The sequence below is a fragment of the Rhinolophus hipposideros genome (genome assembly GCF_964194185.1).
Source record: "Rhinolophus hipposideros genome assembly, chromosome: 10".
NCBI lineage: Eukaryota > Metazoa > Chordata > Mammalia > Chiroptera > Rhinolophidae > Rhinolophus > Rhinolophus hipposideros.
In genome coordinates, this window is record NC_138056.1 from 4,287,031 (window position 1) to 4,302,060 (window position 15,030).

Below are 15,030 nucleotides of genomic sequence, written 5' to 3' on the forward strand. Positions count from 1 at the left end.
ACCGCCACAAGTCTTCGGCAGGCTCTGCACTATGTACGGCGAAAGCCGTATTATCCATCCTGAACATTGCTTCTGATGCCTCCCCTTGTGGAATAGAGAAACAGCCCAGTGCAGCCTCATTTTCCATCTCCATCTTCTCTGAAGGCTTTTCCCCTAGCCCAGGGCTACCTCCTAGCCCTCACCGGGTGGTCTCGGTTCTTCACCTCTCCCCCACACACACACTGGCCCTCATGGATTCCACAGCCAAGAGGAGATCCCTGAGCAGCCCCAGGGCTTCCTTTGCCAGCCCCTGAATTCCATCCTCCCAGCAGACAGACTCCCCGACCTCAGAAAACTCCCCTGGAGCTGGCAGTCCTCCATGGGTATTGCTCCCTTCCAGCCGGGATTCTGCCCACCAGGGCCTCAGGGCTCCATCAGGAGCAGCGACGTTCTACAGAACTTCGTGTTCGTTGTCTTGCTTTTGCCTTGTGTTACCAGCTACTATCTCCAGGTGGTTTTCAGTCGGTACCCTGCGCATCATTTATGCTCAAATGTGGATACATTCCACGTATAATTTATGTCCACAGGACGCAGAACTGCTCACGCCCTCGGACGCTGGTGGTCTCAACAGACACACAGGAAAGCAGAGACTGTGCTCAGGTGATAGGATTATGGCCTTTTAATCAAAGCTTTTCCTTTAACAAGATCTTTTGTGGCAGGGATTAAGAACTGGAGGGCGGGAGAAGCAGCCTAAAGCCCCAGTTCACAGGCCTGGGGGTGGCTTTTTGTGACACCAGAAGCCCTCGGCTCCACTCAGGCCGTGCACGGTCCAGTGCGTATATTTCCCCCAAACAGGCCTAAAGTCGTCCAAGGACAGAATCCATTTTTCACTCATGCCTGTATCCTTCTGGATTAAGGAATATGGAGAAATTTCCAGAATGCCATCTAGGTGAAATGCTTCTGAGAAGCTTCTGAGTTTCTTCTTAACTCAAACTAAAACTTTTAGAAAACGCTGTTTACCCTTTCCCACCCCAGTTTCTCGTGGAGCACTACAACTTCCAATGGCTCTAGGGCAGGGAGCTACAGAAGCCCCATCAGCCCCCCAGAACCAACCAGTCCTTTAATGGGAACCATTCTTACAAAAACACCAACCCACAGTCACACTCTCATGCAAAGCAAGATGTCCTCCCATCCCTCTTGCCCCTCTGGGGAGCTTGTCCCTCCTTCTGACGTAACACCCTGGAAAGGGCATCTGGAGTGAAGGCAGAAAGATGAAGTCCCAGAGCTGCCCTCTGCAGCCGCCCCTGCCCGGCCCACACCCCCACCCAGGCCAGCCCCTCTGAGTGACAACAAAAAGGTGTTTCTTCTGCTCACTTGGCATTCTCCAATGGAGTTATTTATAAAAGTGTCCTTCCTAGTTGGGGGGCAAAAACCGTCCTTACAAGAAGGTGGCCCAGAGCTGCCAAATCCTGGGGGAAATCTGCTGGCTTGCTGTCACAGATGAAGGGGGTGGGTGCTATGGATCAGCCCCCAACGCCCCCAGCTTCCAACAGGAAGGGCAGGCTTTGCTGCTAAGCTACCAGTTCCACCCTGCAGGTATCAGTGTCAGCTCCCCACCGCAAAGCTTTCAGCACCCCCATGCCACCTCCTCCAGGAAGCCCTCCCACCCCAAGCGGCCTCCTCTACTCTGCCCTGCCCTCACCCCCAGCAGGAGGGGGAGCCCCAGAACTGCTCTGGGCCTGGACATGGAGATGCATAGTTAACGTTTGCAGAAAGAATGCAGTGCCCTCAAAAGGCACAACCCAGTGTGCACGTGGGGGTTGGGGGAGGGTTCCCCAAGGCTTGGAGGCTCTAGCTGTTGGAACACCGGGAACTAGAAAGGAGGCAGGGGTCCATGTGAGGCCACAGCCCTTGCCTCCTCTGGCTGGAAAAGAAACCAGCCTCCCCCAGGGGGCAGGAGGACTCTTGGACAGTGGAGGCAAACCCAGGCGTCCTGTAGACCTGTTCCGGCTCCCTCAGGCCCGCCGAGACAATCAGAGGCCAACAGCATGAACGGTGGACTTGGCCACCGTGTACTGTGCACCTGCTACGCACCAGGCACCCTGCACAGAGCTTTCAATTCCTGTTAACACAATGGACCCTCCACAACTTCCCTGGGCAAGGGGGGGCCTGGACCCCATCTCGCAGATGACGAAGGGAGGAACAGAGTGACAAGGCACCATCCATCCCCAGATGACCAGCAGCCCTTTGCACCCCAGGGTAGCCTGGGCACATCCTTTCTGGAACTCCAGGCTTCTCCAGCTTCACTGGACCATGACTTCGGGATTCTGTTCGGGTTCACACCCCATTTTTGCCCAGACCCCATTCCTGGAACTCTGATGCCTGAGGGCGCCTTAACAAAAGCTGCCGACACAAGTGCCTCAGCAGGGCAAGGTGCCTGACAGGCATTTCTACAAGATGGGCTGGTCATGTCCATCCCCCACTCCTTCTCTAATGTCCACATGCAGCTGACTCTGGACACCCCGAGTGGGCAGAGATGGCAACCAGACCTGCATCCAGCCACACCCCTCCCGCTCCCAGAGCAGACATTACAAACCGATCCAACAAGGGCTTGGGCTGGCATCACCAATCAATGGCCAGAGACACCAGGTCCAGATCCCTCTTAGTCCTGGCCCAGGCCCAAGCCAGCCCTCTCCAGGCAGCACAATTCAGAAACAGCAAAAACACAAAGAACAGAAATGCCCCACAGGGTAAGAGGGTTCAAAAGTACATCTACTTGATAAAATACTCTTCAGGCACCACAACTCATGTTTTTGAAGTATATAATATACACAAATTGCGAATGCTCCTGCAATAATGTCACATGAAATGCATAGACAGATACAGAAAAACAGCAAAGACACACTGGAATATTAATAGACTATCCCTTTAGCTTCTCAAATACACCAAGCAGGACATCATTTGCAGGGACCACTGCAAAATGAAAAGACGGGGCCCCCTCCTTCAAAAATTATTCGACATTTCAAGTCAGCGACAACTGAGCTCTGGTGGAGCTTTCGAAGCCGGCTCACCCCGCCAAGGCCAGGCCACAAGACATCAACTATCAGATCACCTCTCTCCGAGCAAGAGGCAGCAGCAAACCCAGGCCCAGGAGGTCCCACCTTCTAGAACCTTCTCTGCTGCTTGCTGCAGGCGACCCCAGACAAATGACCTACCTTCAGTTTTCTCATCTATAAAATGAGGGCATTACTCCAACCTGGTCAAGCTGCGCCTGTCCCTCGAGTGTCTACCACCTACCCTTAACCGCTTGGTCTGAACCCCTGGTATCGCGGAACCACTCATGGCGACAGGCCTGGTCCTCCTGAGCTCCAGGCCCAGCTTCTCTCCCAGCCTCACCTTCGAGGCCAATGTGAATGGCAGCGTGGCCCTAAGGGACCGAGAAGCTGGTCTTCTACACACTCGCCTTTCTAACACCCGAAACAATTCTCTAACTCACCGTCTCCCCCCACATCCCAGCCCTAGCACGGTGAGCCCCAGGAGACAGGGCTCGCGTCTGCGCTGCTCACTTGGGATCCCCGCACCCAGGAACTGTGCCCAGCACACAGCAGGTAATGAATGAACTGAATGAGGTGCCATTCCCGTGAGTCCTAAGGCAAGCTCTGAGCAGCCGGGGACCCACTTTAAAAGAACCATGAGGACTGGGCCACCCTCATCGCTAGTTCCCAAATGGTGACGTGTCCTTTTAATGATTTCCCTAGGTGAATGACCTCCCAGGGTCACCTGGGAAAACAAGGCTCTTCGTAGGTGGGGGCTGCAGGGGGCTGCAGGGGCCAGCACGCTACGCAAGTAACAGACCCTTTGATGCGACAGAGAAGACTTCACGGAAGCAGAGGCCCTGCCAGGGAGTAGAGGAGACCCCACCCCCAGCACGCCCACAGGTTCACCCAAGACCTTGGCCTGCCAACAGCGGAGGGACCAGGAAACCCCCAGGGTTGGGCCCCAGCGCTCAGGCAGCAGGCGATGGACCAGCAGCCACGGGCAAAGCGGGGAGAGAGTGCTTCCAGTGGGCTGCTCGCTTCAGACTCTGCCCCACAGAGCCCCTACCCCATGGGACCCATGGCACAAGCCAGCCCCCCAGGAAGCCCCTGCCCTCCCTTTGTTCCCCCCAAGGGGCAGTAGGCCCAGGGGTGGCCACTGCCTGACCTCTCTCCCTAAACCCCTCACTGGCCAGGCCCCACCTCCCCGGGGACAGGCCGATTCCTGGACTCACCCCACTCCTGGAAGCACAGACCCTGACCCTCACACCTGGAAATAAAGAGGCCCAGACACGGCCACGGAGGGGGGGTGACACTTCATTAAGAAATAACCATAGTGTGAGTCCCTAAAGCACCAAGTGCCTGAAAATTAAGGGGGAGAATGAAAGGTGCTAAAATACCTACAGCAAAGGAAAAACAAGGTGTGTGGGGGAGGGCAATCAACCGAACTCTGTGCAATGAAAATGCCCATTGAGAACATGTCCTCCACCTAACTTTCCATGGGGGGTTATTATGGCATGAAGACTCCATGGAGATGGGACGGGTAGAGAGCCCATCCCGCCAGCACGGCCCCGCCAGCGCCCTCCGTCTCACCTGCCTTGCACGTCTTGCCGTTGTCCTGAAGCTGCACGCCAGTGGGGCAGGCGCACGTGTAGAAAGGCTCCCTCGGGGATAGTAGGCATAGGTGGGAACAGCCACCATTGTCCTCCTCACACTGCGTGCGGACTGGGGAAAACGGGACAGGGTGAGAGACAGGTCCAGAACAGTTCCCAAGAGGAAGAGAGAGAAAGACAGAGAGAAAGAGAGAGACACACACACAGCCGCTCCCACCACCACCACCACGTGTTTCCAAACAAGCAGTACCCCACCTCCTTGGAGCCCACCCCACCCTGGGAGCCCCAGTGTGTCCCTCTGCCCAAACGCCGACCTCCTGTGGCATCGGGGCCATCACCACGACACCCATCCCACCTCCCTGCTAACCCCCGCCACTCCTGGCCTTCAGCCTCACCAGACAAGCTGCCTGCCATTCCTCCAAGTTCTCCCAGCCACTCTCACGGCCAGGTGTGGGCATCCTCCCACCTGGCCCCCGGCCCCCGATCTCCTACAACAAGAGGCCCTCATCTCCTTCAAGGCCCTCGAGCGACCCCTCCTCCGGAAGGCCGCCCAGGCAGGATCTCAGGACCTGCCCATGCGGTAATGACGGGGCACCCCAGACGGTGGATTCCAGGAGCAGAGGCCCGTCTTATCTTTGCGACATGCTTGGACCCTATAGGTTCTGCCCAAACGCTTGGTGGCCACACCTGGACACTGGGCTGAGGCCCTCGGTGCTGATGAAAATGGCTTTCATTTTCCCAAGCCTTTCCACAACGAATACGCAACTGAACGGAACAAACAGTTCCGGTATCGCACCCTGCCCAGGGCAGGGTAGGGTGCAGTGGCCCTGAAATGCGGAGTACCAAACCCACTGTTAACTGAAGCACACTCACTCGCTGGCGGTGCCCCTCCCCTCCCTGCCTGCACGGCCTTGTGTAGATGCGTTCAAGGATCGTGGTGCTAACCAGAAAGCCACTCCCGACAGCCCTCCCCTTCCTCTCGGAGCTGAGGACAGGTGCCCCTGGGTCCCCACTTGTAAGTTCAAAGTTTGAACCTTCTACAGCGCTGTGGCTGGAAACCCCTGCCCTGGTCCCCATGGGTGCAGGTGAGCCCAGGGTCCTGATCTCATTGGCTGCCTGTCGCAGGAGCCCTGGGCCTGTGCGTTTCAAGCCTGTCACCGTCAGGGAACCCCTGGCACGATCCCATGGGAACCCCAGACTGAGAACCTTGGCTCCGAGAAGATTTTTCATTAATAAATACGTAATTTCCCTTGGAACTTGAAAATGGGGCAATCGTCCTTGGGAATCTCTTTGCCACTTCCAAGGACCACTGGGCAGAACCCCACCTAAAGCAGCCCCCACACTAGCTCTGCAGAGGGGCCTCTCCCAGGCCTCCGCCCAGCCCGCCCCTGCACTCTGCTCTAGCAAGCACCCCCTTTTCTCCTCCACTGGCCTGAGGGTCGGCCTCCTTCAGAGCATGGGCTCCCGTTGGGGGAAGTCGCCAGCCCCCACGCCCCGCACCCACCCTGACTTACAGTAAGGCTGCCGCTCCGGGCTGAGCACTTGAATGTCCATGGGCGAGTAGAGAGCACTGAGAATCTCCTTCCGCTTCTCCCCGGTCCTCTTGTTACAGGCGTGAATGGAGCGGGTCTGCCAGTCGGTCCAGTACAGAGTGTCCCCAGAGAGCGTCAGGGCAAAGGGGTGCGTCAGGCTGCCCTCCACCACCTTCTGCCTGCAGGTGCGGGAGGCGGAAGGAGAAGCCGTCAGAGCCCCCACAGTCCCTCAGCACCCAGCTTCGAAAGGTTTCCACTGTCACTGCCGACCCATTTACACTGCACAGGACAACAGTAGCTGTGACGGAGCAGAGTGAGACCAGGGCAGAGGGTCCCAGGAACCCTCTCCCAGTGTGCACAGGGCACCTTTCAGACCCGGACGGCCTCCCACCATCCACACCTGTCCGGTCCTTATGCTTTAAAAACTCAATACAGATCAGACCAAATGTACTTTTGCTCCTCCCTGTAAGGCCAACCCTTTGTCTCAGACTAATTCAATTTGTATCAACACAAGAAAAAGATTTTCTCTTCTACGTATTCACGATGCTCAACAAACCAGAACAGCTGGTATCGTGTGTGACAATCTCCTTAAGGGCCCTCCCCTCACTATAGGCTCCCAGAGGGTGGGGACTATGGGTGGGTGGTCACTACCATGTCCCCAGCCCCTGGGACAGTACAGGGGACAGTAACGCTCAAAAGGAGTTTCAGAATACGCTCATGCTCTTTCTTGATCTGACCTGACATGACCTCTTTTTTGTCTCTTTGATGACCATATTTTTAAAAATTTACTGAGGTGAAACTCACATAACACAAAACCAAAGTGAATAACTCAGAGCCATGCAGTAAGCTCACAACGTTGTGCCACCGCCACCTCTATCTAGTTCCCGAACATTTCCATCACTCCATAGGAAAACCCAAACCCATTCAGCAGTTGCTCGCCACCCCCAGACCCCCACCCCAGCAACCACCAATCTGCTCTGTCTCTATGGAGCTGCCTGCTCTGGACATTTCTGCGCCTGGCTTCTTTCACTTAGCAGACTCATCCATGGAGCGTGTACAGTGCTTCATTCCTTTTTATGGCTGCAGAATATGCACAGAGAGAGAGCAAGTTTGCTTATCCATTCACCATTCCTGTTAGTGGACACCTGGGTTGTTTCCACCTTTCGGCTACTGTGGACAGTGCTGCTGTAAGTATTTGTTTCAATACTGAGTTTTACTGCTCTGGGGTTTACACCTAGGAGTGGAATTGCCGGATTACATGTTAATGTTTACACTCCGAGGAACCACCCAACTTTCTGCTGGTGCTGCCATTTTTTGATTGGAGAAGCCAGAGACCTATCATTTCTTGGGCTGTTCCACCTCCCCAAGCCCTGCCTCGGCCAGAGGGGCTACAGAAAGCTAGTGCCAGGCCTCAGTGTACCTCACCCGCCCTCACCCCTCCTCTCAGGACGCCTCCTCCCCTCTGGGTACAGCTCCTGCCACACCCCCTCTGCCTCCCATCAGATCCAAAAGTTCCCCTGGTCCCCCAGCCTTTATTGAGTGCTTACTGTGTCCAGGCACTGTGCCCCAAGTTCACGTGCATTGCCAAATCAGATACTGTGACTACATCTAGAAAGTACAACCACTACGCTAATTCACATGTAAGGCCCCGAGCCTCAGAGCACTGAAGGGACCCAGCCACGGTCTCTGCTGAGAGGGGGCTGGGCAGGTGTGCCTGGCTCTGGCACCTGCCCCCCTTACGAGCAGACCATGCTTCCACTGGACCAGCCCTGGCGCATCCATAAGAGCGTAAGCCACTTGTGGTGAGGCTCACAGAGCGGGGGCTGAGAGTGGACCTTGCAGTCACAGCATCTGGGCTACACCCCTGGCTCTGTCTAGCTGTGTGACCTGGGGTGAGTTCACATGTCCCTCTGAAATAGAGGATCATAAGAGCGAACACTTCATAGGGTTGGTGTGAGAATGGAATGAACTGAGAAAATGTCCTGGAAAACAGCAAGTGTTAGGGAAGAGCGAGCCACCATCATCACAATCATCCTCAACGTTATCACCATCACCACCATCACCATCACCACCATCACCATCATCCTCAACATTATCACCATTACTACCATCACCATCACCACCATCACCCTCACCATCATGACCATCATCATCATCCTCAACATTATCACCATCACCACCATCACTATCATCCTCAACATTATCACCATCACCACCATCACCATCATCACCACCACCCTCACCATCATCACCATCATCCTCAACATTATCACCATCACCACCATCACCATCACCATCATCACCGTCACCACCATCACCATCATCCTCAACATTATCACCATCATCATCACCACTATCACCATCACCATCATTGACACCACTGTTGTCACCACCATTATCACCACCACCACCATTATGTTTGAAATGCCACCATCATCATCACAAACCCTCGACCAGGGCACCCCCACCTGTAGCCATTCCAGCGACTAATTCACCCTTCATAACTGCCAGGATCACTCAGCATCCCAAGGACCTCAGTTTCTTAGGCTGGCACACTTTCTAAATCTCAAACCAGGCCCCAGGCCAGTCTGTGCTCACAGGGACAATGGGATAGAATGTTTCGAACCAGCCCGCATGGCTCAGCTGCAAGAGGCGGTCCAGGAGGAACAGGCCTCCTGCCAACAGCCATAAAAGTGGATCCTCCAGCCTCAGCCAAGCCCTCAGGTGACCCCAGCCCCCGCCAGGAGCCCGACTGTAACCCCAGGAAACACACTGAGCCAGAAACACCCATCTAAGCCACAACTAATACCTGACCCCCCAGAAAACTATGTTGTTTTAGGCTGCCAAGTTTTGGGGTGTTTTGTTATATGGCAATAGCCAACTAATACACAAGGCTAGATAAAATGTGGCAAACCTGCTGACGTCCTCAAGCCTGTGTGAGCTGGTATCTGCCTGTGTTTATGGAGATCAAGTCACTGAGTCCTCTCCATGCTGTCACCGCAGCCCTTGGCAGTGGCACCCAGAAACTCCCTGCCTGGGCCAGGAGCCCAGCCAACACAGGAACGGGGTTTATCTTCCGGAGGGGGCGGGGGAAGCGTGGCATCCCTAAGACCTGGCACTTAGCCAGCAGGTGTATATGGTCAATGAACAAACTGTCTTCACCTCTACTGGAGGGTACATTCCTAATCTAAAGCATAATGAAGTAGGGAGACCGTTAAGCTAAGCTGACCAAAAAGCTCTAAAAGCAATTATCCAACAATGAAAAAACATCCTTCACATTCATTCATTCATTCAACCCATTTTATTGAGCACCTACTATGTATAAGGCCCTCTGGTGAGACTGGGGAATGTAGTGAACACCAAGACCGACCCTGCTCCATCCTTCAGGATGCTTACGTCCTGGGGGAGGAAGAGGGTGCCGTGAACTGTTCACAACCCTGTTGGACCCTTGGGCTTTAGGTCCACAATCCCTTATCTGCAATTATGAAATCCAAACTTCTGAAAACTGAAAGAGCTGTGTCACTCATTTAACGGCAAAACCTGTGCATGGATGGGGAGCGATTTACAGCCTTTCCAATTTCACTTAGGATGAACACTTTACATTTTGCTATAAAAGTAGTCACATGGTAGACGGCAGATGTCTCTCCCTCTCACAGCCTCGCTTTGGGGTTGATGCCAGATGAGGGGAGTGCAGTCTCTTACTATTCCAAGTTCTGAAGGGTCCTGAATTCCTCAGGCCCCCAGGGTTCAGATACGAGACTATAAAGGATCCTAACACCCATCTTGGACTAGCTGAGGGCCTGGAGGCAGCTGGAGTGCGGTGGGGAAGGTGGTCTCCACACCCACGCGGCCACTTACCGGAAGGAGCCATCCAGGTTGGCGCGGTGGATGAAACTGAGCTTGGCGTCGGCCCAGTAAAGCTTCTGCTCGTCCAGGTCGATGGTCAGCCCGTTGGGCCAGTAAATGTCCGAGTCCACAATGACCTTCCGGGTGCTGCCGTCCATCCCCGCCCGCTCGATTCGGGGCGTCTCGCCCCAGTCTGTCCAGTACATGTACCTAAGGAGGAGGGCAGAGGAGCCAGCGCTACCACATCCGCTCTGTTTTTGTTTTCTGTCTCCACAAACGCAAACAGGAAACAACGCAGTGACTGCGCCCTCACCTCTCACCCATCAGAGATGACCAGTGTTTAGGGGCTTGGGGTGTTCTCGCCGGTGATTTGTTCTATAAGCAGTTAGTAATCAACTAATTTTGAAACAAAGTTGGGTAATCAAACCAAACTGTGTCCAACTTGTTCTCAGTTAGCAACACCTTCTGGGCACCCTGCCTTTTTACCAATAGAAATCCTCCTTGTTCTTTTAACAGTGATACAGATTATTTACATTTTTTTACTATAAATTATTTAAGTAATTGCGCGTTGGATGTTTGGGTTGTATCTGATTTTTTGCTACCATGAAATTGCTGTAAACGAACCTCTAAAAGACAACTAGAAACATGTAGGATGGAATATTATTTGGCGCTAAAAAAGAAATGCGCTATTAAGCTATGACAAGCCATGGAGGAACCTTAAATGTATATTATGAAGTGAAAGAAGCCAATCTGAAAATGGTCCATATTGTGTGATTCCAACCAATAATATTCTGGAAAAGGCAACACTTATGGAGACAGTAAAAAGATCAGGGGCTGCCAAGAGCTGGAGCGGGGAGGGGAGGGGGACCGGACAGAGCCCAGAGGACTTCCAGGGCAGTCAAATGACTCTGATATTACCATGGTGGACACATGACATTAAACCTTTGTCAAAACCCACAGAATCTATATGGATGTATAGGAACTCTCTGTACTTTCCCCTCAACTTTGCTGTGAACCTAAAACTGCCTTAAAAAAATGAAGTCTATTTAAAAAACACCATCACGTAGGTGGGACGTACCCTGAATGAACCACAGCAGTTACTCCTGGCGGGGTTTGTGGGGGAGCTGGCTTTGCTCCTGCATGCTCTCAAGCTCCCAGCGAGGGGCACCCATCCATGAGAAACCACAGCGCCTCAAAGGCTTTCTCGTTTCATGTCCCACCAAGTGAGTGACGCGATATGCTGCGACACCAGGCATCCAGTGTGACAGATTTAAACCCCACCCGCCAGCATCCAGAGATGTCCCCAGTTCTCCAGGCAGGTGGCCACCTACTTTTCTACCCAGTGACCTCTCCGCAGAGAAGGAGGACAGTGCTGGATTTTCCACTGGGGAGCTCCTCTCCTACTCACGGTCCATGAAACTCCCCAGGTGGCATGGTGTCCCCAGTGCCCTCCTTCTGAGATGGGCACAGATCCTGGCCATCGGCAAAGTCCATCACCCTCGGTCTTAGGGATCGCTTCAGAGACAGGCGGCTCGTTCATGCTGGGCCCACGGGACTCAGCCCAGAACCCTGACCGGAAGGCAGGGGCTCCCGGGAACCACCTGTGCCACCCCGTGCGAGGGCCTGTCATCCCGGGACACCAAAACCCAGATGGGGTAAGACGGTGCCACAGGTCATCGTGTGAATCTGAGAACAGCGTCACCCCACAGGCCCTCTTCTCTTCGAGCTGCTCCTCTCTATTCCCAGCCAGGTCCCCCTTCGCTCTCGGCCTCCAGATCTTCACAGGTAAAACTGCACCCAGGTCAGCAAACCCTAAGCTGCCGTCCACTGGGGACCAGCGCTGTCCTCAGGGAGAACAAGCCCTTGCCTTTTGGGGGGGGGTCTCCGTCCAGCAAGAGAGGGAAAATGATACACACACAGCTGCCACCTATCCCTCCATGGGAGCTCTGCGGCCACAGGACCTGCGGGTACCTGAGGGGCCACCCCCTTCCACGGGGCCATGCCGCCTTCCCAAATTTCCCATTTAAGGAAACCAGAGGCTGTCATTTCTGGGCCAGTGCCGCCACCACCTTCCATGATGAGATTAATGTAAGAGCAGGAGCTCTGTGTGACATGTACTCTCCTCCCCACAGGGACCAACTGCACCCAGCTGTTGTCACCAAGCTCCCCAGTGGGGACAGACAGGAGAGCACACTTCACACTCACCACCTCTCCAGCCTCTTTGCTGTCTCCTTCGCATCTAGTGAGAACTCAAATGGCACAGGGAAAGCAGGACTTACTATGCCTACCGGACAGATGGGAAAACTGCGGCTCTGAAAGGCTAACCTGCCCCAGGTCACATGCGAGTGGCAGCTCTGGCAATACAGGGTGGTTCCCTGGTAAAGGCCAGGGCCTGGTCATCATATGACTCAGCCCTTCGCCAGCAGGCCCGGGGTGGTGGTGAACTTTTCCTGGCAGCCCAAGGCTCACAGGTGCTGTCGGCCAGCTCGGCAAAGGCTCCCGCCAGCCTGGTGCAAATGCCTTTGTCTCCCCTCGCTTTCCCAGCCCCCGCGGCCTGGAAAGAGCCCAGCCCTCCTGCTAGGCCGCCACCAAGAAGGTATCAGGAGAATAAATCTCAGAGAGATCCCCTCACAGCCTCCCCCAAGGCTCGACGGCGGCCAATGGGACAGACCAGAAAATGTGAAGGCTCAGGACCTCCACGAGGAGCATAATTCAAATTCTTTCCCCCGAGTTTCATAACAGAGGCCGCTGGTTTCCTTAAATGGGGAATTTGCAAGCCACTCGGTTACCAGAGACGGGTTGGCGTGGACGTGCTCTTGCAAAGTCCTGAACGCTGCCACAGGCCCAGCCAAATTCCACGGAGGAAAATCAACTTCCGAAGAAAAGCACTGCAGCCTGGGCTTTGTGCAGAGGCTGCGGTTGTGGTTGTGTTATTTTAGGGAAGGGCCATTCTGCATTTTAAAGAGGGGGTTGGGTTTCAGGCCGGGTTTAACTTAAGACCCAGGAGCCACTGCAGCCCCTCATGGGCTGGCACAGGCCGGGCCTCCCCCAGTGCTGGGCTCAGGTCCTCAGGGTCAGAGGGTCCTCCCCAGGGCCGGCTCTGCCACCCCCGAGGATGCCTGTGTTTGCCCCCCACGTCACTGAAACGGCTCAAGTCCAGCCTCTGGGGTTCATGGGCCTTCCTGGCCGCGGGCTCTGGTTGTGGGCACGCACACTGTTGTGGACGTTTGGACTGAGAACTCTCCTTCCTGATGATGGCCGGGGCGGGTACCCCCCTCATCTGAGGAAGGGCCCAGTGGGGGACGGTGTCACAGGAGGGCACAGGAGATGGCAAGGGGGATCCAACACGGTCAGGACAGGGCAAAGCTGCTCCCTGCAAACTTGTGTCTGTAACCAGGATGGAGGACAAAACCTCGCTCTCACACAGGGCTCCTGTGCCCAGGACTCAGCCCAGACTCCAATGGACTAGCCTAGAGTCCTCCCCTCCTGGGTAACGTGGTGCCCAAGGTACATCTCAACCTCAGCCACAGTCACAGAGGAACTTGGGGACCATGGTCCAGCGTTCCCACCTTCATTTGATCTGGTGAGTAGCAGAGACTACTACCACTATTTTCACTCCCTCATTCATCAGACACATTACTGGGGCAGGAAAAAGGCATGGGGGAGAGCGTGGGGCCTCAGCTGTGCTGCCCAGGACATCAACACCAAAGTCAAGTTTGCCCCGGGGGGAGGGGCGTGATCCTAGGCAGATCTGAATTCAGAGAATTCAGGGGGAGAACTCAGAGGCAAGATCAGAAAGGATTCCAAACATTTAATGAGAAAAGCCGAAGACTGACTGGAGATGGTGCAGGCAAAACCCGCCTGTATGGGAGTATGAAGACTGCTCCCAACCAAGCACCAAGCACCTTCCAACCAAGGACCTCACAACCAAGGTCAAGCACCTCCCCACCTAGCACCAAGTACCTCCCAACCAAGGACCTCACAACGAAGTACAAGCACCTCCCAACCTAGCACCAAGCACTTCCCAACCGAGGACCTCACAACCAACGTCAAGCACCTCCCAACCAAAATGGCAAAAGGCCAGAGGAAGAAAAAAGAGAAATCTGCGTGTGGACTTGGAGACTCTATTTCCACTGTGGAGGGCCATGTTTAGTATAAAAACGGCTAAGTTTCTTGAACCTACTAACTGTTCTTGGTGCTTTCTGCATGACGTGTGACATGGTCACACCCCAGCACTGTGCCACCTTTGCTTTTCTCCCCAACCTGCATGCAAAGTGCCTGCAAATCCAGCTGGTTCCACCTTCAAAATCAACCCCAATCTGGCTACTTTACACCCCCAGCTCACTACCTCCCTGGTCCAAGCTGCCACCCTCTACCTGCAAGTGGACAGTCATAGCTGACTAGCCGCTAGTCATAGCTGCTCCCACTCCAAAGACTACTTTCATTCCAACAGCCAGAGGGATCCCCTTAAACATGAGTCAGACCAGGTGACTCTTCCACTAAAAACCTGATCTGCCCCTGGCCCTGACTTTGAATGCCATCCCCAATCCTCCCTCATTCCACCACAGCCCTTCCAACAGGCCCAGCCCCTGCTACCCCAGGGCCTTTGCACTGGCTGTTCCCTCCACCTGGAATACTCTTCCCCACATTGCGTCATGGCTCTCGCCCTCATCTGCCTCAGGTCTCTGCTCAAAAGTCACAAGGGACCCTCCCAGGCTCTGGACCTACGATGGGAAGCCCCTCACCCTGCCCTTCCCATCCTTGGCCCTACTTTATTCTCTTCCCTGGAACACAGCCCTCTCAGAACACTCTCCATTTACAGCCTTCTCCCCCCAGTACATCATAAAGGTCTCAAGGCTGCTCCCCTCAGCCTCTCCCACCGCTGATAGATGGCCCGCTCTTAGCTAAGGAGACTCGGCCATGCCAGCTGCCACCTCCTGGAAGGTGGTCGGTGACTCCAGGAGTCTTGGAGCCAAATTGTGGCGTGACAGAGGTCTGAGACAGGGACCGTTCACCAGGAAGTAC

The 15,030-nt window shown here is 54.7% G+C and overlaps 1 protein-coding gene across 1 annotated transcript in view; it reads right to left on the reverse strand.

The window, feature by feature from the left end:
* LRP5 (LDL receptor related protein 5) overlaps nucleotides 1-15,030 on the reverse strand; it is a 102,296-nt gene that overhangs the window by 56,430 nt on the left and 30,836 nt on the right. Inside the window, exons 3-5 of the mRNA XM_081062389.1 lie at nucleotides 10,018-10,215; nucleotides 6,142-6,338; nucleotides 4,608-4,739 (exon numbers count right to left, since the gene is read on the reverse strand). Of these exons, the coding sequence (XP_080918515.1) occupies nucleotides 4,608-4,739; nucleotides 6,142-6,338; nucleotides 10,018-10,215 (527 nt within the window). The remainder of the gene's footprint in view (nucleotides 1-4,607; nucleotides 4,740-6,141; nucleotides 6,339-10,017; nucleotides 10,216-15,030) is intronic.